General features: G+C 37.3%; 1 protein-coding gene across 1 annotated transcript in view; it reads right to left on the bottom strand.

Moving 5' to 3' along the window:
- The window catches only part of dap (cyclin-dependent kinase inhibitor dacapo), a 43062-nt gene extending 21333 nt beyond the window's left edge, over positions 1 to 21729 (bottom strand). The window contains exons 1-2 of the mRNA XM_074098490.1: positions 21658 to 21729; positions 17902 to 18364 (exon numbers count right to left, since the gene is read on the bottom strand). Of these exons, the coding sequence (XP_073954591.1) occupies positions 17902 to 18346 (445 nt within the window). The 5' untranslated portion in view covers positions 18347 to 18364; positions 21658 to 21729. The remainder of the gene's footprint in view (positions 1 to 17901; positions 18365 to 21657) is intronic.
- Positions 21730 to 26701: the final 4972 nt, after the last annotated feature.

Raw genomic sequence — 26701 nt, 5'->3', positions numbered from 1 at the left:
TGTAGGTAGGTATAATTTTAAAAGAATTTTGATTCTGTTCCAGACATAATTTAAGTTAGTTACAGATCGTGCCGACAAGCTGAGAACCCGAATAAGCGGGCAATCTTAATCCTACAACAATGCTTGATCCTCCCGCGTCTCTAAGCCTCTTTGTATGCTCGCAACTACTTTAAACGCTTGGCAACGAAACATTTAGCCTTTTGAAACGTTCCATATAAACAGAGTGAAACGTTAAAGAATGAAAATCTATTCCCGACTCGATTTAATATTCTTTGAGCATCGGCGGAGGCGTGTTAGAAACGCAAGACGTCTAAACAATAACAAACGCAGGATTAGACGCACACAAGCACGTTTAAGGACATCATGCACACATCAAAGGATAAACAATAATACAATAATTTTCATTCCTGCGTGCGTACGCGCGTCGAGCATCGCGCTCGCTCGTGGAGCGTCGTCCCCCTCGCACGGTCGTTGACCTCGCATCTCCGACCAGATTGCATCTAGTGACCAAGCAGCTTCCCCTTAGATAGATGCACCACCATCTCATCAATTAAAATATGATTTTTAAATCAATACCAATTCAAACCGGATTTTTTCGAACATTCAAATAACATAGTAACAAAGATTTATTCCTCTTTAACAGAGGATAAAGTTTCACAAAACCATAAAACTCGGTTTGAAGTACCCTTGCGAAATAAGTGTATTGGATTAGCGCGTCCCAGTTAAGTGTTGAAGCAGATAAGAAAAAAATACGACGCAATAAGCAAAACCACACTATGTAGGTACTTGAAACTCGACACTGTCCCTAGCCACGCAAGGCAAACACAACTGACCGTTGGATCAACAGATTTGAATTTCACCCCCACAAAAAAAAAGCCATAGTAGTTTATTTATGACATAGTACAATCTCAAATAAGAAAAGTTGTTTTTTTTCTGCCTCGCTCGGTCACGACTTGAAAAAACCAAAACAACTTTTTGTGTTCCAAAATCATTTTACGAGCCCTTCAAATAGTAAACGGGCCGGACTAAAATGCTGGCTAGTGAGACGGTTTTTTTCTTTTTGACTTTGCAATTGGAACGTGCTTTTAAAATATAATTTATGGTGTCCTTTGAAACGATACAGCGATTGTAGTTCACTGGCAGTGGCAACACTGAATAAAAAAAAACGACTAGGTCTAATTTTAACGCGGGTTGAAATTGTTGAACAAGGCAATGATTATAAAGACTATCTAGACTCAGTAGTGCACATGAGACCTATGGCGGTGTTAATAGTAATAACTGTTAAAACAAGACGAGCACAGCACGTGTGTATGATTGTGTCGCAAGTGGTAAGTGGACTCGTCACTTTACACGCTAATGGCCCTTTGTAAGGGTTCTGAGAAGATGCGGCCGTCGACGATCAACTTAATAAGACACTGACGATAATTCGCAGAAGTGATACTAAGTTGGATATAAAACTGGAAAGCGAATTGATTACTGAAGCAACTGAAGAGAAAGTAACGCATGATGTGAAAGTTAATCTTGAGGAGTAATTAGGAACGATTTGGGCTTGGGAGCATGTTAGCTACAGTACCTCCAGGTAAAGCCCTTATTTTTTATCCGCCAAAAACACGTGCGTGTATAATTTAAAAACTCGGATCATATGAAAAAGCACATTAAGCACACCCGAATTATGTACGTCACGCCTCCTTTTTTATACCATCTGAAGTCAAATTAGGAGATATCAATTTAGAAGGCAACAAAATATAAACATTCCGTTATCAGTTCTCATAAGTTCTAAATACGGTTACTGGGACAAAAAAATAATCACTTGTAATAGTGACGTGACCCACTTGTCTGGGAATTTAGATAGCCCTTGAACAGTTTATCTAAATGCCTTGAACCCTTCTGGGATAGCTATATGTAGATCTACAATTACAGCGATGACAGAACGAGAGACGACAAGCTAAGTTTTAACATAATCTCTATGCTTCACTCTATGCTTCACTCTATCAAAGTTGGCCACGGAAAGAAATTGGGAATACGGTAACAATATTTATGTTGTGCCTTTTAGACCGTGCTCTTGACCCAAAAATCCCATCATAATACGACCCTCACGACCCGTGTTTTCACACACTCACTGTTTGCTGTTTAAACAGCCGAAAGAAACAAAAACTCACTAACTAGACCCGAGACTAAAGCCATAATGCGTATATTAAACAAGAGTTACACGATGAATAGCTTGTGCAAACTAGAGATGCTTAGTAGCTATTCAGTAAATGAAAGGATTGTGTGACTAGCGAGCCAAAAATAGAGTAAAAGCCCTTAAGTGGAGCTATTGAGGTCGCCGCTTCAAGTTTCAAGTTGTCTTTAGGCTGCGTCTAAAATTTGGTGCTATTATGGTAATGACTGTAACATCTATAATGCTGATTATACGTGCAACGAGACAAATTATAGTAATAAGGAGAAGGATCCTATTCTTTGTTGCTTGGAGAGATTTATTCAAATTGGCCCTATTACGTTTTCTATGTTGAAGAGTGAAGACTAAGCGTTTGTGGAGTGATTACTTCTTACTTACGATCCGATGAATGTGAAGATAATGTTCTGTACCGATAAACGACGCTTACCTGCAAATGGAAATGGTATTATTAAAATTTGCAATGAAATCTTTGCACAAGTATAAATTCTAAGTATTGACATCAATGGTGCAGACAGTTCATTCAATCTCAACGTGTAAGGCGCAGGCAACGACGACGATTAGCGATACAAATTGCAGGCAGAAGCTCCCACACTATCTGGCTCGAATTGTTTGTGAAATATTCCGTTCGCAATTACCTCGGGGACAAAATGACCGCTTATTAAAATAATCGCCCGTTGCAATGAAGGCTGGCTAGATTTCTAATACGAACCGGTTCTCGTGGGCAGGACAGGGTTATACATTATACCACCTTGATACGGTTTACGGTTACTAAAGCTCAAACAAATTTAGCTACATAATGTTGGAGAAGTATAATAGGCTACCGAAGTATTAATTTATTATTTAGTCGTTAATTTACAAATGTCGTTCAAATTAAAATAACATGATTAATAAATCGATACTCTACTTATAGCATAGGTACTTTTGGCTATTTCTGTATTATTTAGAAACGCGGTTGCGACAGATTTATCAATTGTTCAATTGGTAATAACTACTGTGCTAATATTGATGCTTTGATAATTTGATATTAATGATGTTTTGGATTGGATTAACCTACTACTATTCGTAGGTACTACTATAACTGTCGTAATACTCCTCAGTAGTATCATTAGTATTTACCATTAGTGTTTGTTTATTTGATTGTTTGTAGGGATAATAAATGAATCTATTGAACCTATTTAAAAAATCTTTCACTGAAATAAAACTACACTATATTGTAAATAAACAATCTTTTCTACCCATGAAGAGTGCAGTTTCCGTGTTGCTGGCAACAGCTATAATCAAATAAATGAAGATGAAATAAAAAGAGATCAACTTACATACGTAAACTTGTTGGAAAATCGTAAATCGATAATAACGAAGGTGATGTGCAAGTTTTTGACTGAGGCGTGCACCAGTCATCTTATTTATAATTTACACTGACTGACGTTCTTACAGTTGCGTACGACTTGTTTCTCACTACAAAAACGACACTAAAGTGCAGCGCAAGCGCCGTAAAGATAAAGATAAAATGGACACGGATGTCTTTTGTGACTGTTTTTGTTTGTATAATGTGTCGTCTTTAGGTATCTTCATGCTTGTGTTAGAATCTACATTGTTGTTTTTAGCGCGTGCTAAACGAGCATGATTGATCACTACGACAATAATCAATGAAAGCATAACTTTCACTATTGGAACAATGCTATCTTGTTTATATGCAAACCATCTCGATGACGCGTTTGAGTATTATTAGTGTCATTTACATTGACTTGTAAATCGATTTCTTTATTATTTGTTTGTTTCCGATTAGCTACTTTAGTATCACAGTTCGCTGGTGAATGTGTTAACGGCTCAGCAATTAGGACAGCATTCCTAATGGGTTCATAATTGCACAAGGCGGGTGAAACACTGAGCAAAACAAGCAACTCAGCGAAACATAAATTATCGTTGACTTATTCCTTTTACTGAGATCGCGGTAAAGATTAAGCAAGTCTATAAGTAAAAGTAAGTATTGCCACATAATTCTTGTGATTAAAGTAGCAGACTATGATTAACTGAGGTTGACGCCGGGAACCACAACTAGGTTTCTTTAAAGTGCTAGGTTTGTCTTTTTTCACGCAAGAGTATTTAGTATTATGTTCTGACTAACTTATTTACACTTGCAATACAATAAACTACAATTTGCTTGGTCGCGGAGTATTTAGAAAAGTAAAAAGAGGTAGCCCTGGAATCAGTCAATTACAATAAAAACAGTCACAACTAAAGCCTAACTATAACACCCAAGTCCCAATTGCTAGGTCTAGAAAGTCAAATGCAAATTTTGTTTTTCCGGGCGATTGCGAATAAGTTGAATAACCTTAATCAAACCATCCGTGGTTGCGAGTGCGTTAACCCGCGATTCCTTTGTGGAGTATCTATTTGGCGGAATTTTCGCACAACACTGCAATTACAGTAACTTGCAATGCGAAACCGTTAATTATTATATTATAAAACTCCCTGAAAGCTTACCTTTTGGAGGTGTACCCTAAGGTTAAAGACTTATATGATTGGGCTTTGTCGCGCAAAGTTACATTTTTCGGAAATTTCAGATACAAAGCATAAATTATCTTTGTATAATCCGACGTAAATACCTACGTCAGTCATGATTTCTGTTGTTACAAAATAAATACACGTGTGTATTGTTAGTTTAGCTGTGGCAAGGATAAATAGCCTAGATATCTGCTATCAATTGCTTCGATAACAACAATTTACATTGCGTTACGGTACTAATGTTCAAAAGTGCCACTTGAGGGCACAATTGTCTTACTTTGAAATTAATTTCTGTTATAAAAAAGACATTAAACCCAATACTGCCAACACCTCTAGTTTGGCATCACATCGGTTTATAGTCTATCTATACCATACAAAGTAGTTCTGTTTCAAGTTTGAACTGGAAAAGTTCAAGAACCTTGTTATTTTGAATATGATGCGACGCCATGAGTTTCCGGCAGTTCACCACCTCGTGATAACTTTGCTTTATTCAATTTGTTTTGTTTACCAACTACAATACTTGGCGCGTGCGATTGTGATGTCACACTCGATCTAGGTTACATTAATTCTGCGGGCACTTAGCAGTTGAGTCACAAAGTTAACATGCAAATTTATTGGAAACAGTGACCAATACGATAGAGCTTTTTGTAAAATCTACATTTAATTTTTTATTGCTTTTCGTACGCAATATTTAGCATGTCTATCGTTATTAAATAAGTATAAAACCGGGGACAAATTATAAAATCCAATCGGATATTAGTCGATAACACACGTTACACGTGCAAAGGTGTTAAAAACAAATTTATTATCTCATGTTTAATAATGGAAATTATTTTCTTATTCTTTTCTCTCGCTCCGCTTTACTGACTGTTAACTCAAAACTGCGAAACTTTACTGGAACAGTGAACAAACAGAATGGTTTTTGTTCTAGCTGCCGTGTTTCGTGTTAAAATAAGTATTTTGTATGTGAATGAGATTTGGTGAAAGGCATTTGTGGTGTGGGCAGGCGGTACCGTTAATTCGACTACCGCGGTCGTACACTTTAAGCGTGTCCAAGACACTGTATTCAACGTTTTGTTTATACCTACAAGTAATAACTTTGGTTGCGATTGTTTCTTCATACCAAACAAATTAAATTATATAACCTTATTAGGATTCTAGGAGTTTCTTAAATTATTCAGTTGTATTTTGTTTCATGAAGGGTATTAAGTCAAAACTGTTTAAGGTGACTTTAAAGGTATCGTCAGATCACGTCTTTAAGCCAATACTATTTAAAACCAATAATAAGGACCAAAGTAACAATAACAAGGACTTCTACAAATCGGCGTAAAATCCGGTACGTCTTGCTAACTGGTATCCACAATACAGGCCGTCCCAAGCAAGACTATGGGACATCAAGGGAAAGTACCTGAAATATCGTAGATAGGATATTTTGCTGAAAGAAGACTTTATGTTATTTTTAAAAGTTAGTAATTGTGCTTTTTTTTTATACGACTGGATGGCAAACGATCAAGTGGGTGGGTGGGTCTCCTGATGGTAAGAGATCACCACCGCCCATAATCATCTGCAACGCCAGGGGTATTGCAGATGCGTTGCCAACCTAGAAGCCTAAGATGGGATACCTCGAGCGACAGTAATTTTACCGGCTGTCTTACTCTCCACGCCGAAACAACAGTGCAAGCATTGCTGCTTCACGGCAGGTTTAGCGAGCAAGATGGTGGTAGTAATCCGGGCGGAACTTTCACAAGGTCCTACCGACTGCAAAGAATACAATTAAAGATGCAAGCTGCATTTAAAGATTTTCTAAGAATTACTTGCTTCGTCTGAGAATCGAACCGACTTAAATGTGAAAAAAATAATTGCACGTTGTTCCTTTCCTTCAAGATACTATGTTACTTAGGAAGAATTATTATTTCTTGTCCATTCTTTCGATTGGCATCATAAAAATAGGATGTTTTTTTTTAAACATTTAAGTGGGTTCGATTCCCAGACGACGCAAGTAATTCTTAGAAAATAATTAAATGCAGAATTACTGACTTTTAAAAATAACATAAAGTCTTGTTTGAGCAAAATATCCTATCTACGATATTTCAGGTACTTTCCCTTGATGTCCCATAGTCTTGGGACGCCCTGTATAAACGGTTTTGACTTTTGTTCTAGGTTCCAAAGGTATTCCTAAAATCAATTATATCGTGTCCAGTATCAACATTTCAGCGTCTATAATAAATCGCCACAACTCTAAAAAAAAATAGATATTACGAACAAGGAAAATTCTGCGTAAGAACAATTGAACATCATTATTGAACCTCAATCGAATCTCAATCGCAACTAAGGTATACGCGACGCCACGACAGTGCGTGTTGTTTTGCTGCGTTCACTAACACGGCGTCGGTTCGACGACCTGCGCCCGCGCCGCTACACAAGATGCGGAAATAGTGACGATTTGCCAAACTGGCATTAGGTAATGTTTTTGCAAGAATTTGCACGTAATAGGGCCATTTTTGAGCAATTGAGAAATTTCAGAACCTATCTTATTTTATACTTTATACAGTGCAATTTTGAATCAGGACAGGATTGTGTTTATCATGATGAATCATCTAAGCTACTAATTCTAAGATCTTAGGCTGACTTTAAATGCTTTAAGTAATTTAAACTAAACGGAGCTAAAAATAAAATGTTGATACCTACAATTACGCCACTTAATCACATAAAGCAGTCAAAGACAAAATATCTTTTTTCAATTTAGGCTACAACAACCATTTATGAATGTCAATAAATCTATCACCGGTTCCTGTGTTGACAATGAGAAGAAACTGACATAATAATAATACTGATATATATATATATATATTTTTTAAATCTATTGAAAGCAGCTATTTGAAGCAAGGAATCGCTAATGTGGATCGAAATTATTTCCAAACAACACTGACCATGATATAATAACTTAATCATTATTTGTTTAATTCGCTTTAGATAATTAATATTTTTTGACAGAGTATTTGAATTTTGTGTCCATTGTTCGATAATATTTTTTGGATTTTTGTTATAACACACATACACATTATTTCAAGCAATAAAATAATTATGATTTATAAAAAGTATGCAATTTCCCAGAAACTGCTTTTCAGTTATAGCCAGTAATTAAGATAAAAGTAAGTTTTCCTGTTTCTCTTAACCTTTTGCTAGAAAGGCAGTTAAGTAAGACTTGAACGAAGTAGTGAGGTCGAAGACATATATGACGATAAAAACACAAAAGCCATCGCAGTTAAGACTCATGACTCGAAACCGAATGGTTAAGTCATGGTCAACTCTTGGGACCGTTACGAGGTTGGAGGTAACCCTGTAGGGCCCCAGCGCGGATAACGGACCGCACCGCAAGGCAACTACGGTTCGCACCAAAACTACTTTTGCGTACTTGTTACCACTGTAAGACTGAATGGCACTATTTAGATAATTATCTTCAAATCTAAGACGACTTCAAAAAAACTACCAAGTATTAAGAGACGTGTTCAAAGTGCTTTAGGTTTATGCGGTCCGTTAACCTTATCTGGAGCTGTCAATCATAAATTTGACCCTTTATTTAGTCCAATACTTATTTCGTATAATACGAATAAATATTCATATTTCTGTTTCACACAATCGCTCGTTCACACACAATTAGGTTCATTATACAATTTCATCGTTACACCAGACTCATCAAAATACAAACAAATTTAAAATTCAGATCGTAATTCAATACCATAATTTTTATCTACAAGAATAGCATGAAATATTAATTTTAACTCGACAATGAGTCTATTTTTATTGTCGTGGCTTCTTTTCATTTCACCTTCGGTCTGTGGAGTGGAAGTTGGCCGTGGACGTCTTTTGTCAGTTTTTTGAGTGGGAGATGAGATGCGAACGTTCTTTGATGCAGTCACGACTTAAGACAGCCTTTATGTTGGTTGATCAATCACTCCTGAGAAATAGTGTCACGGAGCGACAGGTCAAAGGATTGTTGTTAGTTCAGCTATTTAGAATGGTTATTATGCTCAACTCCTTCTAAGTCGTCCTCAATGTTTACTCCGAACTCCAAAACACGCCTGAATGTTGAACTACTTAGTTATTCATTATGACCAAGGAAACTGTAGTTAGTTTTCAAGGAAGCATTACCATAGTACAAACAAGACGCGGCGCGTTTGAAGATCGACGCGCATTGTTTGTAATTTTGTTTAAAATTACAATGTAAAAGTAATTTAGATAAATTAATCGATGCAATTATGTTTGCTTAATTATAAACATGCAATTGTAATTCTTTTGTTCGAAAATCTTGCAACGACATTGTAAGAGGCTAGAATCTAAGAAGCTATAAAGCCCATGGAATGGACACGCAAACAAACTGGAATTAAGCGTCCGACTATTTATTCAGTTGCACTCAACAGTCGTCTCGATAATTATAGAGAATTAACATTTCAATCTCATATTAGCATAAATTTTCCATTCATCGAATCGTATCCATCACTCCGGGAATGGGATTTCTGTGATGGATGCGTCTTACGGGACGTTTGTGACAGTTGAATTGTCACAGTGAATGAAGTGTCACCGAGAAGACCATTATGAACCGTACAAAAGTTAAAGTTCACACGTGGTGACTAAGGGGTATCGTCTGACCCCAATTTCATTTGCCCTTAAAAATCCGATCTCTTAGTCAACACTCCATCAGTCTCAGTTAAAACAATCTTGAGAATGTTTTTCCATGAGCCCACGCATTTGTCGCTGTCGCTTACTTAACTTTCTCTCTGGAAGGTTCTTAAACAAACAGGCTTATATCAACATTTTGAAATTCAAGGGCCTGTCGATATTCAGAGCCTCTGTTTGCCGTGTACTCAGAATTAGTTTTACTTGTTCAAGACATGATAGTTCGATGACGTTTGCCTAAGTTGAAATTTTCTGTCTTTATTTTCCCATGATTTCGAACTTGGAGTTTTGAACTAGTAACGCAAGTTCCTGTGAACTGTTTCGTATTGAAATTACAAAGGCTAACGCCTATGTACAATACGATTTCTTTCGTCTTCAGTTGCCTAACGCCCGATCATCCACAATAGAATATTAAGTATGTCAGCATAACAATAAAGGATTCATTGAAATGTAAGTCGAATCGAGCCGTCTAATCCGACCACGTCTCGAGTGGCCCGATTGTCCTGTTCTCATTGAAATACCAAATATCGTCTGGAATCTCTAATGTTCTTGATTTATACATCTTGCATAATTAAGCGATACATCACACATTTCCACGCCCTTCCTTTGTTGGGCAACAACAAATTGTACGGAATACAAAAATTTACATAATTATGGAGTTCTGTTTTCACTTTCTGCCCTATTTAAAAATGAATGCGTGAAGGTAAAGTACAGTTAATTAAGTTGAGTGTTCTCATGTGGAGCTCAGTACCACTACCATGAGTTTACAGTGACCGTACTCGATAGCGACGGCGTAAATTATTTGTATGGAGAATTGTAACGCCGTCGCTATCGAGTACGGTCACTGTAAACTCATGGTAGTGGTGCAGAGGCCGCCGGGTCTCGTATACGTTATCGTTACAGGCCAAGGTTGAGCCGATAGTCAAGACTTGTAATGGAAAGCTAGCTTCCTTATTGAAAGTCTGAGAAACATCGATAATATTCACGATATTTATAAGGCTGTAAAACTCGTTAAAACTGGTCATGGGAATGGTCAGAATTTGTCGTCAAGTCGTAAAGGGAAATGCGCTGTCTGTATTCACGCACGCTAAGTGTCACTTAGAAGGAAGATTGTGACACGTATAATTATGTAAGGTGTTGTTTCGTTCCCACGCATAAGTCGTTAGTGCGACTTCCGTATAGATAATATTTAGTCAAGACAGAGAAAGGTACAAGGCAGAATAATATATAGACATAAAACTTTTCTTTATGAGTTGTAGAACAAAAACAATGAACGTTTCGACCGTTACATTTAAAAAACTGCAGTGGATTGGCTTCTCCGCAGCTGTGGCCCGCGCGGGCGCAGCAGGCGGAACATTACCGTTTTTATTTAAATTTTCAGCGCTGTCTAATGTCTGAAAAAACGACATTTCACTCTAAAGTCAAAGTTGACTGACCTTCGAAATGCTTTGTTCTGCGGACATCTGTCGGGCGGAAAAAAATAAATCTGGCGCATTCTTAAATTGAAATTGACGCGTTCCATTTAAAACAATAATCAACAGGCGTTTTAAATTGAATCTGATTGAGGGGCTTTGTCAAAATAGTGGGATTGTGTTATGTTTTTGTTGGTTATTTTATTGATTGACGTTAAATTTAATTTCAACTGATCAATTCAGTTTACAATTGAGAAAAAAACTGGCAGACATCACGCGATCTGGCGTATCAGGTATTTTAGTTAAGGTCATGTTCACACGGGGTTGAAAGTGGTAATTATTTATTGATCCGGTGCAAAACTGGACGCCCGTGCGGGAAAAAATCCCCCCTCACATTGTTTAACGGCAACCGGAGATAGCTGCGTGGGGTGGCAATTTGAAACAAATGCCGATCGAGAACAGAAAACAGACCGTAATAATATGACATAGGAAACATGGAGTTTTAGAAATATTGAAGACAGTATTGCCGATAGGTAGTTGAACGTATACAATGTTGGAAGCGCTGCGGAAATCATTGAATAAATTATGATATTTGCCCGGTCAAGCGTAGTTACTTTCAATACATATCCAGTGCCCATTGACTGCACGTGTACATGCGTTGGCTTCTCGTGGGAAACCGTTTAACGAGGGTGATATATCGCTGATAGCATCAATTATCTCCCCGGCCCACTAATCGATACAAAACTTTTATTTGGGAAATTGCTGATATCGATACACCCTATGTAAATGGACATGGGAACGGAAGGGTGCACTGCAAGTCTGTCGTTTCTCAACTTGAAAATACACTACTTTTTAGTTTTGAGTGCCACGTGTAGAGCCTCAGCAGCATAAAACGTTGAACGTTATCTGCAAGTCAGACAGGCGTATTGAAAGCAAAAGTTTCAAATATCACTTTCACTCGTCAAACAGGAATGAAGTCAGATTTTACGGTCGAGCGTGATCAACGAATTCCCATAGAAAAACCTTCAGGACTCCTCAACCGTAACTGTATCTTATCAGATGTTTTTATGACAGTTGCGGACAATAATGACCTAATTGTAATGCTCAAGGGGACGCAAAAGGATGAAAGTTATAAAGTGCAGCAATTTAACATGTTTCTCTTGCGATCGCAATAAGTGTGCAATTAAAAATCCACTTTCAGTTAACACAAGTTTTGCAGCAAAGCAAATATATTAAGGAGCAAGAATTATTTTCTATTTAAAATGTATGTTTGCAATTATAAAGTTACGAGGCAATGTTTAAAGCAGTTCTGCGCCAGTGGCAACGGGTAACTCGTAATGTTGGAATCTTAAAACAGTGAAGTAACCATCGGTCTTGAAAACGATCTTCAAGAGGCTTAGCTTGTCAATGCTCTATATCTCCAACATGAGTTCGTTTGGCATTTTCTTTCACATCATCGTTAGTTACATCACGATTTGTTGTCTCTGGACGAAGATGGCATGCGCATCTGTGTCGTCTAACGCCCTTGGTCTAATTCTAGTACCGTCTCCAGCGCGCCGAAATGATACAATTTGTTTCAATTTTGTGGAATTAATTTATGCGTTCTTATTTGGGTCGTCTCAACTCAATGTCTTATTCATATTGATATGATTATGTTAACCCATGTAAATGCATGTGTTTGTGTTTTGGCAAATATTTTTCCACTGCTTAACGTTTCTTGATTGCTACGTAAGTGTCTTTAATTCGATTTTTTATGCAAAATATAAAGAAACACATGGTAATAAAGTAAGTTCGTTTCTTGTAGTAAGGATGGATGCATATCTCACAGACATTACGTGGAACAAAAACTAAAAGGATTTTCATCGTTAGTAGTCGTTAGAAGCATTGAACCATATCTTCCTTGGCTTCCTGAGGGTCGGTATGTAAGGTGCGCGGGCGCGTGAGAACTATAACGTACTCGCATTAGTTTCATGCCGATGCCCCTGACGATTACAATTTAACATTTAACAAGTGCAAGTAATGGGAATTGCCTAAGTGGCAATATGTGATTTTATTGTATATGTTTGGTTATTCTTCATGTTGGAATGTCAGCTTCGATGAAGGCCTGTGTTTATCAGATTTTTATTAGTATGTTTACTATGAGGTGAACTTATCTACGAGATGGCCAAAGTTTTTATCATTATGCTGGTGATTAGCCATCTCGTCTCGTATGATGGCTCGTCGTAATGTAGGTACATCTAGAATGACAACGGACAGTACCTACCTACAGTCTCTTGAACTTAAGTTTTCTCAGTTCGCTAAGCAACTCATTGTACGAAAATGCGAAGCCAATTATACCTCAAAAATTGCACACGACAAACAATTTACGTCTCCAAGCACTGGCGTGTCATTGCAGGCAAATTTTAAAGTCATTGGACAATTGACGATCGCAATGTGAATGACCGTTTCGCTGAAAGGTCGGCAGTTTTAGAGTTGCGTGCTGGAATCGATCTGTTAGTCAACAGATGACAGAGGGTACTTTCCCCGGTCACCAGTGCCGGAGTATGCTGGGGTGGCAACGGGGGCTGCGTGCGCAGATGCGCGATCGATACGGCCGTTACGAGATCTGTTAATATTTTCAAATTCGGAACACGTGTGTTAACTACTTTTTTGTTCGACCCGCATCGCGGATCGGTGTCGAAATTTTTTGACGGTTTATCAAACGCTACTTTCTTTTTTTGTGCACGAACGAAGGTTATTCGAACCGTTCGTTACGTATAATATTCTTACTGATATGTGTGAAAGGCACTCTGGTGAATTTCTGTAACCTCTACCTACCTACTTAAACTTAAACCGCTGAATCGGGTTAAGATGAAATTTGTTATGGAGATAATAATGAGACCCCGGGAAGCCAGTTAAAAAAATTGGAAAATTCTGAATTTGGATAACTTAAGTTTTATTGCTATTATAATAGCAATAAATTCTCAATGTACTTTGTACCAACAAAGAAATCTGTCTCAATTTTCCATGTATCTTTTAAATTAACATTGTTAAAAAAATATATCTGTATTAATAATTATACCATTTTGATATAATGCCCTATTTGTAAATTGTATTAATTTTAATTATAAATAAAATAGCCAAGTTCCTGTGGGTGAAAGTGACAGTTACAAAATCAATATAACCGTTACGATTGTCCGTGAGGGTGCGCGGGCGCACAAAGGGGCGCACGCGCCGTGCGTTATTGTTGTCGCTTTGCTGATTTATGCGCGCGGCCGCGCGATTCATAAGGGGATCTACTTTCGTTTGAGGTTTTTGTTTTTATATGACATTAGCGTGGTAAATTTACATGAAAATAAATAGTAATAAATCTTTTGGTTTGACTATGGTTGGGTTTTCAAATCGCTAAATTTTGTTGAAAAGATGTGGTGTTTCATGCGTGACTGAATTTTTCGTACTTTAATTTTACTTTTTATAATCACATTTTAAGCTAATATTGCATTTTTAAATTGCTTAATTCCAAGATCATCCTATTTTGATGACTATAATTTATTTGATTAGGTACTTTCTTTAATTTAAGAACGTTGTGGACAATCCCATGTAATTTGATCCCGGTCTTTTGGATCTCAAAGGTATTTAAGTCAGTAGCAATTACTTGACCGACGGAAAGGAAGCCCTTTCAGTAGTAACAATTTCTAATGCCGAAAACCCTTAGAATTTCGGAACCCCGCTGGTTCGTCCACTTGAATTCCCAGAAACTCATAACACGAGAGTTCAACGACTTCCAAAGGTATAATTATTTTGTGTCATAGAAAAGGGATGTAAGAAATAGGTGACCCGGTTATTTTAGGCACCCCTCGCTGCTTTCTTACAGTTGGTCAGTTCTAGACAATTAAATCTACAACCCCATGAGTGTTCTTAAAAACTCTTCGAATGTCAATAGAAATTCTGCATCTGCTGAAACGTAAACGTAATTTTAAAGGGTTTTGGGACGCTAATTTGAAAAGTTGAAATGAAATTACTATTGACGTTGATACCTTTATCAACCCACGAAATAACAATTGTTTGGCACGCTCGAGTTGTCACAGTATTGTATAGCAATTTAGAAAAAAAATGACAAAAGAGACAACGTAACAGGTAACGGTGTGTTAAAACTAAACTAGTAAAGCCACAAAAAACAACAATGCCCATGCAGTAACTCGATTGTCACAAAGGTTAACCTGATTTTCACTTTTAAACTTCACTAATAGTAGTTTTAAACTCATAGATATTAAGTAGTTTGGTTTTATAGTTTACATTTAGATTGAAAAATTATAACGTAGGAGCTATATTTTTACAAGCTTTTATTTAATTTATTATTTTTTCGATCAAGTCGAAAATGCTATAAGGCAGGTACCATAGATAGTAGGTATTTTGGTATTTAGTTACATTTGGATTGAAAAATTATAAAACATGTAATATATTTAGTTGAGGTATGTACTTATTTTAGGTTAGTTCTTTTTGTCTTCTTACGCAGTAGCTAGGTATATTTTTATTATTTTTTCGATTAAGTTGAAAATGCTGTCCAATCAATATACCTAATTGCATAATGTTGTTAAATGCTGTATATACCTATGTAATGTATGTATGAGTCGTTTGCTACCTACCTTGCTTGCTCATAGGTATACCTACCTGCCTATGTTTGTAACCATTCTTGGTACAATAGGTACTTGTATAGGATGGCTATATAGGTAGGATACCTTAACACGAAATGTTTGACTACCTAATAAACGAAGTATAATTTGTATAATTATACCTTTTTTTTAAATACGCCTAGGTAATTGAATGTGTAATCGTCTCGTTTTGACTAGGTAGGTAGGTATACTAGCATGATAGGTGCATTGGTAAATTTCGAGTTTTTCATGCCTATACTATACGTACTTTAGATTTGGATAGTTTTGGATTTCTAAATATTTTGCTAGTTTGCTGACTAACGCAAACTGGTTGAAAAAAAAAGTTTTGTAGTGTCAAAATGTCGCGAAAATATCAATTCAGATTTAACACAAAACTGTCATTTTTTCAAGCAGGCGGAGCAGGTGACTGGAAACGAAACGACAGTTCCAATTGTATTTTAAGTGTACTACCTGGTTACTAACCTGGGTAGGTATCTACTAATCATGTCATCAAACGTAGCATAGCCATCAAACATAGCAGTTTGGCGAGAATATTTAGTACCTAAGTTGTAATTTAATATACCTACCTACTTTAAAATAAATTAGTACTTAAAAGGCCATTTTTTATTTTGTTTTGGATAAAAAAAAACTCAGATTTCAATGTAATTTGGTAAATTGGTAAAGTTGCGTATTCTGACTATGGTTAGCCCAATTTCACACTATGTCCTACAATTTTTTCCATCGAGTTACACAAAATGTATGGAAATTTCGTACTAAACTGAAAATTTAGTAGGTATAAAAAAAAAACGCCAACAAAATAGGTAAAAAATAATATTCACCTACATTATCAGATTCATTTTATTTTTTAAGTATTTTTTTAAAGATGCGCCCTGCGTCGTCGGCGCGTATGATTCGACGCCATATTGCAAAGAGCGCGTCATCAGTTCGCGCGTGCGCCGCAGCGTCGGCGGCCCGCGCCTATCTTTACGCTTTACAATCGTTTGAATTTGGCAAGGACATTTTGATAATTTACTACGAACGTAGCGGTGATGATGTTTATGTAGATTTTTGTCACTACACGTATGTATACATGTAGGTACCTAATTACGCAATAAATTGCCCGGTGTAGGTAGGTATACATCAACTCATTCACATATCGCTGTTACCTAAACTTTTTCCGTATCTTTACGCATACCTAAGTAGGACTATTTAACTTGCACACTAGTGTTTCGAAGCTTCATTTAATTAACCTCCACTATTCTAAATGATGCCTTTCTCCCTCTCTCTCTTTTAGAATGGAACGAAACCTAATTGGGATCTAGACTGTGTGGGCGATTTCGCGGTATTTACGTTTGGTCGTAGTAAATGTATAGTAAACAAGCTTTGTTTGTCACATTTTATTCTAATTGCGGCTTTGCATCTCCGCGTTGTTTATACGCAACACATGTGCAAGTTAAAAATGGGACAAATGTGGGAGGCAATCAACCCACACTAACGTACTGGGATGTCAAAACATTACAACTAGGTCAGAACAGATATTTTATAGCGTTAACTAAGTCCTCATCTTTTGCATATGGTAGGTAGGTACATACTTACCTAAATGGTAAATATAAATACTTACCTACACAATAGTTTTGTTTTTCAAAACAATCAGCAAAAAATGTCCCGCCTTTGAAACTTTATGGTTATAATTACAACATTAAGAAATTTAATAGGTAGTTAAGCGTTTTTTAACTACAAAACGTCCCCTTTGATTAAGAAAAAGTCTATTAAAAATTAACTAAGAAAAGATTTGGTCCAAATCTTAACTTTTTAATTGTGCAGTTGGTAATGGCTACATAATGGACTTCCTAGGTCCCTTTATGAACTCATTGACACCTTGATGTGAAAAAAAAAACAAAACGTTCGGCCATTTAGTTGGGGTGATTTGTGATCAAGTTACAAGGGTTAAGTAAATGAAATAATTAAAATATTGCATTAGAAGAAATTCGTACAGGTAAGCAGTATGCATTATTTTTAATTTAATAGGTATGTATCTTTAATTTATATCTTTCAAATATTTTCACCGAAGTTCCCTATCTAAATACCTATATCTTCCATCAAAACAAATTATTGCATTCATTAATTAGAACGATAATATAAATAAAGACTAATTATTATGGTACAATCTAGACTTAAATTTGTGTACCTACCTAACTATAATCATACTAACAAGTTAGGTACTGAACGCACGCAGTAATAAAGCATTGTTTCTTTTTTTTAGATGTCATTTTTTAGACTTTGACAGCTACGACGACTGCACTGCATTAGCGCTTGGTATTATTTGCAAATATTACAATAGTAAGTTATAATAACCTTGAACACAGATCAGATTTATTACAGCACAAAAACATAATTAAGACTGGCCACAAAACAATTTTTCACTGCATTCTAGCCAGTTGCATTACGCGATAACAAATAAGAGTTAAAAACAAGATGCAATTAAGATAAAACTGACCTGTTATTCTCTTTTGCGTTTTGCTATTCTCCGGGCTCGATACTTTCGTTTCTTGTGAGGGCGCATTGGGTTTAGGCGTCGTTACGGCCATTGGTGCTCTCCTGAGGGCTGCAGGGACGGCTGCCGCGGGCACCAGGGACCAGGCGAACCTCTGCGCTCCCGGCAAGGGTTGTTCGTTTGCAAAGTCGAAGCCCCATCTTTGGCTATCTAGCTCCAACTGTCTCGCCAACTCGCGCTCCACAAACTTCCTATTCTCTTCTCTGTCAGTGCAGCCGAATAGATTCCTCCGGACGCCTTCGAGCGTGGTGACCCCGCGCACTCTCAACGCTCTAGAGTCCAGCAACGTGGCTTGCAGGCCAGGGGCCCTCACACTCAACGTAGACATTTCTTCAAAGCGACTGAGTCCACCACCAAACACAGCGCGAACACACTTCTCTGATAGCATCCGCGACGCTCTCTTCACCTAGCGTAAACAAGGTCAAAATTCAGTTTTTTAATGCGATACAATGTAATAAATTAAGCACGCAGCTAAATGTTTGGTCCATCACGCACTAAAAGATCACGATTTGAGTTTCTAATTGAGGTTAGTGCAAGTGAGCGTAAACAATTCGTAAAAACACACGACGTCACGAGCTCGCAACGCGACGCGGCAACGAGACCGAAGTACGTACGACGACTGAGGAATAAGAAAAAGTTTGGTTGGATGGGGTCGGGTCAGATCGGGACGGCGTCGCCTCGCTCGCCTGCCCTGCGCTACGCGTGCGTGGCGCGGCGCTAGCGTCGCGTGGAGTCGTAATAGTTCTACTTCTCGACACCGTGTGGCGCCACGGGTACTCAAAAGTCGCGTGCGCTGCGAATAGCGGAGAAGCTAAGCGGTGTTGCCACAATATGAAAATATAACATTGCAATTTTCTACATTGTTATTTTTGCTACTTATTTAACAAACTAATGACTAAATTTCCATAAAACGTGCATGAAAGTGACCCGCTATTTTTGCTCCTCATTATAGCAAATTAAAAAAATCGTTTAGTGATATGTACTAAATAAATGATGTTATTGTCATGTGATTGGATGAACTAATCCAGTTTTAGATTAGTTTATTCAGAAACAATAATAATACATCATGTGCATGAACAGTAAAGACGAAAGTACATATTCATAAAAATAAGCTACATCTTACATCACTTAAACAATTAAAATCAAATTCATTTTTCAAAACTTCTATCAAATTGAGTACCATTTCACAATTAGTTTTCGCTACTGCGTAGATTAGACATGTCAGCTCAGCGGCCGATTGTAAAATTTACTAAATCATAAAATTCGTAGGCACATCATAAACGGCGGTCATGAATTGAATAGCTCATGGCAGTGGCGGATATTATTTTCTAGTAAAAAAAAATAAAAAAATAAATATAAATTTGTGAAGCTTGGTTTTTTGGAATCTTTTTGTATTTTTTACTTTTTTTACTTTTTCAATCTTAATTTGATTGCTTAGTAACGATATCTCTTGTCCGGGTGAGCGGTTAGTTCCAATGGAGTGACTGCTTAAGTGGCTAAATAAGAAACAAACAAGCTGAGATATGAGGTGCATAGGGGAAATTCGTGTCGGTACCGTTGACCATCAGTGGTGTAGCGGTATAGCACGCGGTACGGAATACCGAGGACCTGGGTTCGACTCCCAGTGATGGTCTTATTTTTCTGGTTTTTCTGTGCATCTATATTTCAGTTTGTATTTTCAATTTATAAATTTGTGTTTTTCTGATAATCTCTTACTAGGCTAGTATTAAAATTGGTAAGTATTTTTGAGGTCTGGGTTGAGGGGCGTCGTAAAAAAATGCCAAAGTCCCAAAGGAGTCGTCACAGTACAGATAAGTTTGGGAAGCTCTGGAATAAGTAATACCCGCCATATCGTTCAAACCTTATCGTTGCACGATTTGCCTAGGCAAAGACGTTTAGGCATATATCATTTATTCAAGGTACCGGAAATCTGAATCGAAAAATGATAATATACTTAACCTACCTACATTTGATCGCACAATATCGTAAATTAATAACTTAACTTAGTCCTGATTAGAGGTGGGTAAATCCGGATCTGAAGATTCAAAAGAGTCAGATCCTCGAGCGGATCCGAATCCCTTAATGACTCCTTTCAAATCTTATTGACTCCGGAGTTACTAACTCCGACTGGATCGAGCGGCTCGCCTCGCTCGTGATCGCCGTCACGCTCACTCACACTGACTCGCTCCGTCCGCCGGCTCTCGCTCTCGCTCGGCTCGGATCGGATCGGCAGGGCTACTACGAAACTCGAAGTTCGTATCATACCGTCCCTCTCGCTCTCGTATTAAATAGTATAAGTGTCAGAGGGACCGCTAAACACGAACTTCGATTTTGGAGTTCCGTAGTAGCCCTGCGGATCGGATCTTGGACTTGGATCTTATTATCTATGTTTGGTTGGTCGGTTCGGTTAGGTTCGGTTCGTAGTAGCCCTGCGGATCGGATCTTTTACTTGGATCTTATTATCTATGTTTGGTTGGTCGGTTCGGTTCGGTACTCGGACTTGGACTAACGAACGAATCTTTCACCGACCGACAGAACCGAGCCGGGGCGGATCGGCCATAGATAAATTAATAATCGCTCAAAAGAACCGGAGTCAATAAAGGAGTCGGATTCAATAAGCGGATTCGGTACCGACACCGGAGCTGGATCTAGTGAGTCAGATCACTTCGCGGAGTTGAGATTACCCATGTCTAGTCCTGATGACGCTTCGATGGCCGCTGTCGCGGCGCCGGCGCCTTCATTTCTTTCACTCAGCTCGCGCGTCTTAGTATTAATAGTTACACTTTTCGTTTCGCTCAGCGTCGTACCTAATTTTCCTGAACCTAAAGTGACAGTGAGTGACCTGAACAGTGCGTGGTCAAGCTAAGAATATTATCGACGAATAGGTACGTCGCTTTCATCGATCTGCCGTATTTCTTATTAGACGTACTTATCATAATTATGCCTGACCAACTCATACATTGTTTTATTATTGAATGTTATTGTGTTATTTTGAATAAATAAATAATACTGATAATATAGTAATTTCATAATTTGGCGGATTTTAAGATAAGGCAAGCTTAAGCTTATAAAATCAAATATTTATGTAAAAAAAAATACAACCGAATTGATAACCTCCTCCTTTTTTTGAAGTCGGTTAAAAGACGTTGAAAAACATTGACAAACGTTAAAAAGCACATTGGCTATTGTATTCATAAATTTCCAATAAAATTAAGGGAATTGGTATTATGGCAACACTAAAATAAGACTTGTTTACGAAATAAAGAAGACGTGTCTTGTTACGTGTGCAGGCAGTCAGGCGCTTGCTTCGAGCGGTAATGCGAGAAATATAGTTGTCTCTTTCACTCGTACTAGTTGAGGCAAACGTGCAAAATAGACGAGAGATATATTTATAGCACTTAACATCGCCGCCATCTTGCCGATACACGACTAACTAGATTTGAGTTAGTTGATTTACCGCGATGCATTGTATTAAAATCACAGATTTATTACATATAGTGCATTTAAAAATATTATCCTAATTTTTATAGTTATTTTTTGAAACAATTTCCACATTTTCAGAAGCTAAATTGCTTGTATTTCGTATCTTTACACATCAAATCGCGTAATATTATTAATCTAGTGGCCAAGAAAATTAACATGAAGTATCATACTACAACTTCGATACTCAAAATAAGTAAAAGGTTAAAGGACACTCACCCTTTCAATATTTTGAAAAGTCGTCCACGGAAAAATCGACAATTTGCTAACGGGGTTCACCGCTGTACTAATTTTCAAGATATGACAATGACGCGATGGTGAGAGCGCGGGCTTGGCGCTGATTGGTCGAAAAAGGCGGCTACCGGTTTGATTGGCCGGCGGCCTTTAGGCGGCAAATTTCGGTTGGCCGAAAGCCCGTATGGCGGGAAATGAATGACACTTTCCTGTGCGTAGGATTTGGAAAATTGTTTGGCGCGCTTAGCATATGTTGATTACAGAGTAAATAAAGACTGGTAAGTTTCTTGCCGTGAAACATGTGTGCGTGCTAATTACCTACGCTGCTCAGAGCTTGCAATAAGATGTTTGTTTAATTGAATTCGCGAATACCTACCGATAACCTAATTAATTAATTAAGAAAATGTTTTGTTCAATGTTTTTTTTTCCTTTTGCTGCGTAGGTATATTTGCTTATTAGTGGAATTAGAGATAACACTACTTTAATCAGCAGAAAAATATGATTGGTTTATTAAAACAAATTCATAGATGCCCAACCTCGGAGTTGCAATGATTATTAAATTATTATTTAAAAAAATAGGTACAAAAAACGGATGGTGGTTTAATTTTTTTTTTCAGAAGAGCGTTAGTGACATATTGACCTACTTATAAAGGAAATCGGTGTAGGCGTGTTGTGTTGATGGCAAAAAATATCTATATCCGTTTAGAATGAGAACAGATGCTGAAACATTTGCCCAAATATTAATTAGGAAAACATGACTCCATTAGGTGTATTGTAATGTTGCGAGTGGTTAAACTTATAAAGTACCCACCTAATTTAAATAAGCTATAGATTTCAGCAATTGGTTCGGTCGGATACGCGATTTTTTATTTATTTTGGGAGTTAAAGTATACCTACATTTTCTTCTAAAATTATTTTTTATTAAAAAATGGGGAGTGCTGCCCGACCTGTTCTTAAGCAGCTTTTCCACCAGAGATGTGCGAGGATGTGTGCCGTGCCGAGGAATATGTTTTTCATTAACCAATAGAAACGCTTCATTTACCTCGCTTATCTCCGCTCGTCTGTTTCCACCAGAGATGTGCTGTGCGAGGATGCGTGAATGAAGCGTTTCTATTGGTTAATGAAAAACACATCCCTCGCACATTATTGGTGGAAACGCTGCTTTATACAATACGTAATACTTGAAAAATCAGGGCCTGTAGCCTATAGGTTGCTTGTCATCGCATTCGCTTGGCATCTCTTTCGTGCGAGATGTAGGTAGAAGTTTCTAACACTAGGAACGTTAATTAAAAAAGAAAAATGAGGATATATATATCCACTAGCTTTTGCCCGCGACTTCGTCCGCTCCGCGTGGAATAGTAACTTTGGGAAGTATTTAATTTTTTTAGGATACACATAGAAATAAGTCTGTTTAAAAAACAGTAATAGACGTTTCTGACAGTGAATAAATGAATATGAATTCGAATATGACTATAGTAATTGGCTCAGGCTACTACTCTCCGGGAAAATGCAAAATTCCCGCGGGATAGAAGTAAGTACCTAAATATAACTTCGGGGGCGATTCTAAAAATTCTTTCAGCAGTAAAAAGCTTTATACTATGCCCTGATTGACAAAGGCTAAGTTTCCTCGGCAAAATGCAAAATTCCGGAGGGATAAAAATAAATAAGTGGATCGACCGACCAAAAACATTTTTCACTCATAGAAAGCTGTAAGTACTGTTTCTAAATGGAAAATACAAACTGAAATATAGATGCACAGAAAAACCAGAAAAATAAGACCAGCACTGGGAATCGAACCCAGGTCCTCGGCATTCCGTGCCACGTGCTTTACCGCTACACCACTGCTGGACAACGGTACAGACACGAATTTCCCCTATGCACCACATATCTCAGCTTGTTTGTTTCTTATTTAGCCACTTAAGCAGTGACGCTAGCGACATCGATATTTTCCCAAAGAAGAGTAATCTTTACTACAAAATAGTGTAGTGTAGGAACTAGGCTGTACACCGCTGGCAGGTGGTAAAACTGACCACCTGGCAGGTTAGATTGACGTTTTTTTGTGTAAGGATAGGATTTTTTATATTGTATGTTTCTAGAATTCGACTTTAAAAACGATTGACAGCGGTATACATGCCGGAGAGCAGATTGCTCCCGACAGCCTAAGCGGCTGGAACCATTTTATGTAAATCTATTTATAAGTGCTACCAAGTTCTAAAATAAAGTATAAATAATTGAAGAACAACGTTATTTATTTAATGAGTTTAAAGTCACGCGCGTAGATCCCCATTACCTAAGCTCTTACCAAGTTACAGTCCCCACAGCAGCTTTATATAAGTGGAAGAATTTTTAAAATCAGCTCTGAAGTTGTATTCAGTTTTTTCTATTCCATGGGAATTTTGAATTTCAATCGAGGATAGTCATATTATATCATATGAAAGAATTTTTAAAAGCAGTGCCAAAGTTGAATTTACTTATTTCTATCCCGCGGTATTTTTTTATTTTCCCGGAAAAAAGTATCCTATGTCAATCACGAATACTGTAGCTTACTTTTGGCGAAAGAACTTAAAATCAGACCCGATGTTGAATTCACTTATTTCCATCCCGCGGGAATTTTGCATTTTCCCGAAGAAGAGTAGTCTATACTAATGAGGAATAGTGTACCTTTCTATTGGTGAAAGAATTTTTAAAATCAGCCCCGTAGTTGAATTCAGTTTTTCTATCCCATGGGAATTTTGCAATTTCCAGAAGAAAAAGTAGCCTTTGTCATTTGGGGATAGTCATATCACATAATATGTAAGAATTTTTAAAATCAGCTCCGAAATCGAATTAATTTATTTCTATCCCGAGGGAATTTTGCATTATCCCGGATAAAAAGTAACCTATGTCAATCAAGGATACTGTAGCTTACTAACGGTGAAAGGATTTTTAAAATCGGCTCAATAGTTTCAGAGATTCGACTACAAACAAAGAAACTAAAAAAGTTTAGATATTTCCCTATCCCGTGGGAATTTAGAAAAATCCTTCCTTGGTGCATCTCTACAACACTCGAGGTACATGTGTGCCAAATTTCAAGGCTCTAGCCCCAGGAGTTTAGGCTGTGCGTTGTCTGTCAGTCAGTCAGTCAGTCAGTCGGTCAATCAATCAGTCAGTCAGTCAGTCACGGTACTGTTTTATAGGTATAGATAATGACGACCTTCCATATAAACTTTCATCCCCTATTTCATCCCCTCACAGATCGAATTTTCGAAAAAGCTCAAACAGAATACTTATCGACATTTCTTATTAAGTGCCTAAATACCAAGTTTCATGGTTTTATCTTCGACAGCGACGAACTTCCACCATATAAACTTTCATCCCCTATTTTAACCCCTTAAACAGACAGAGTTACTTTCGCATTTATAATATTATAAATATATAAATAAATAAATAATATAAATAATAGGAAATAGGATAGTATGGATGGATGTATTTATCCGCAGATTAAGCAAGTAATACGAAAAAATAAATTACTAGAAAAAACTGGCAACACCGGTTGGAGGTGATTGATTGAAACCACATTGGGGGCTGCAGTTGTACAAAAACCAAACCACCCGCCACCTGGCGACCACAGGTTCGAAATTTACATTTCCGATTTCAGGGGACTTTTTTCTTAGTGTTCTATTTATAGTTGAGTTAGTGCAACTGTTATGGATTAGACAAGGATTAACATTTGCGCGTGAGTTCCGTTCAAGCTAAATTTGTATTCTAGGGACTGTTTTTTAAAATATCGTTACCCAAAATAACGTTCAGAAGTGCTGAATTTGAGTACCTAAGAGTAGACTGGTAGAAAATCAGTTTAGTCGAAAACTTTATCTCTGTCATTGTTTGTTTGATTGACTGATGGACTACATAGTTTTATTTTTACCCAAGAATCTAGACAATTTTTTTTTCTAATTGTAAATGATAAATTTTTGTAACTGATGTGTTTAGATGTAATTGGGGTACATATTTATGTTATCAAAGTAATGATGTTTATGTAGGTAATGTTAATTATCTGTTGGTATCCCGAATAACTAAATAAATAAAAAATGCAACCGAATTGAAAACTCCTCCTTTTTAGGGTTCCGGAACCAAAATGGCAAAAACGGAACCCTTATAAACTCGCCATGTCTGTCTGTCCGTCCGCGGCTTTGCTCAGGGACTATCAATGCTAGAAAGCTGTAATTTTGCACGAATATATATGTAAACTATGCCGATAAAATAGTATCGAGCGTCCCCCCCCTCTAAAATCTAAACCGGTGGGTGGAAAAATTTGAAAAAATTCAGGATGGTAGTAAGTATATCAAACTTACAAGGAAAACTATAACGGCTAAGTTTGCTTGAGAATTATTAGTAGTTTAAGAGTAAATAGCAGCTTAATCTGTCATCTCCCAGGATAACAGGATCAAAGGAAATTGGGCACAAATTTGTGCCTCTGGGAGAGGACAGGTTAAGGCATAAAATATACCTACCTAAACTTGGAAGATTCCGTATAAAATACGAAATCCTTAGAAAAATATTACTTATTTTTTTCGTAATGGCTACGGAACCCTATTTTAGGCGTGTCCGACACGCTCTTGGCCGGTTTTTTTAGATTAGTTCTAAGGTAAGGAGAGTGTCGATCGTAGATCCTGTGGATGGAATCTTCTATTAGGCGCGCGCGGTCACGCCAAATGACCGTGTTATTATCTCGGCTGGATGCGGTACTATCGGCGTCAAAAGCTGTTACAAATCAAAGACGATATTTCTAACATTATGTAATAAAAAAGCACTGAAATAATGCGGTATCTATGTGGCTCATATTTCGCAAAGGGACAACAAAGAAAAATCACTTTTAGTTAAAAATGTGGCCAAAATTCATATTTTCTTATTTTACGAAGATCCACGTTGAAATTAGCATCTTGAACGCAAAAAATCGCAAATCGCATACCGTGCCGCACAATATTGTTCCTACTCATCGCTTGAAACTCAAAGCAATATTTGTGATAGAACTACTTTAGACACAAACTTT

The sequence above is a fragment of the Choristoneura fumiferana genome, chromosome 15, assembly GCF_025370935.1.
Source record: "Choristoneura fumiferana chromosome 15, NRCan_CFum_1, whole genome shotgun sequence".
Lineage (NCBI taxonomy): Eukaryota > Metazoa > Arthropoda > Insecta > Lepidoptera > Tortricidae > Choristoneura > Choristoneura fumiferana.
Note: the sequence above shows the minus strand (reverse complement) of the source record. Positions and strands in the feature narration are given on the sequence as shown.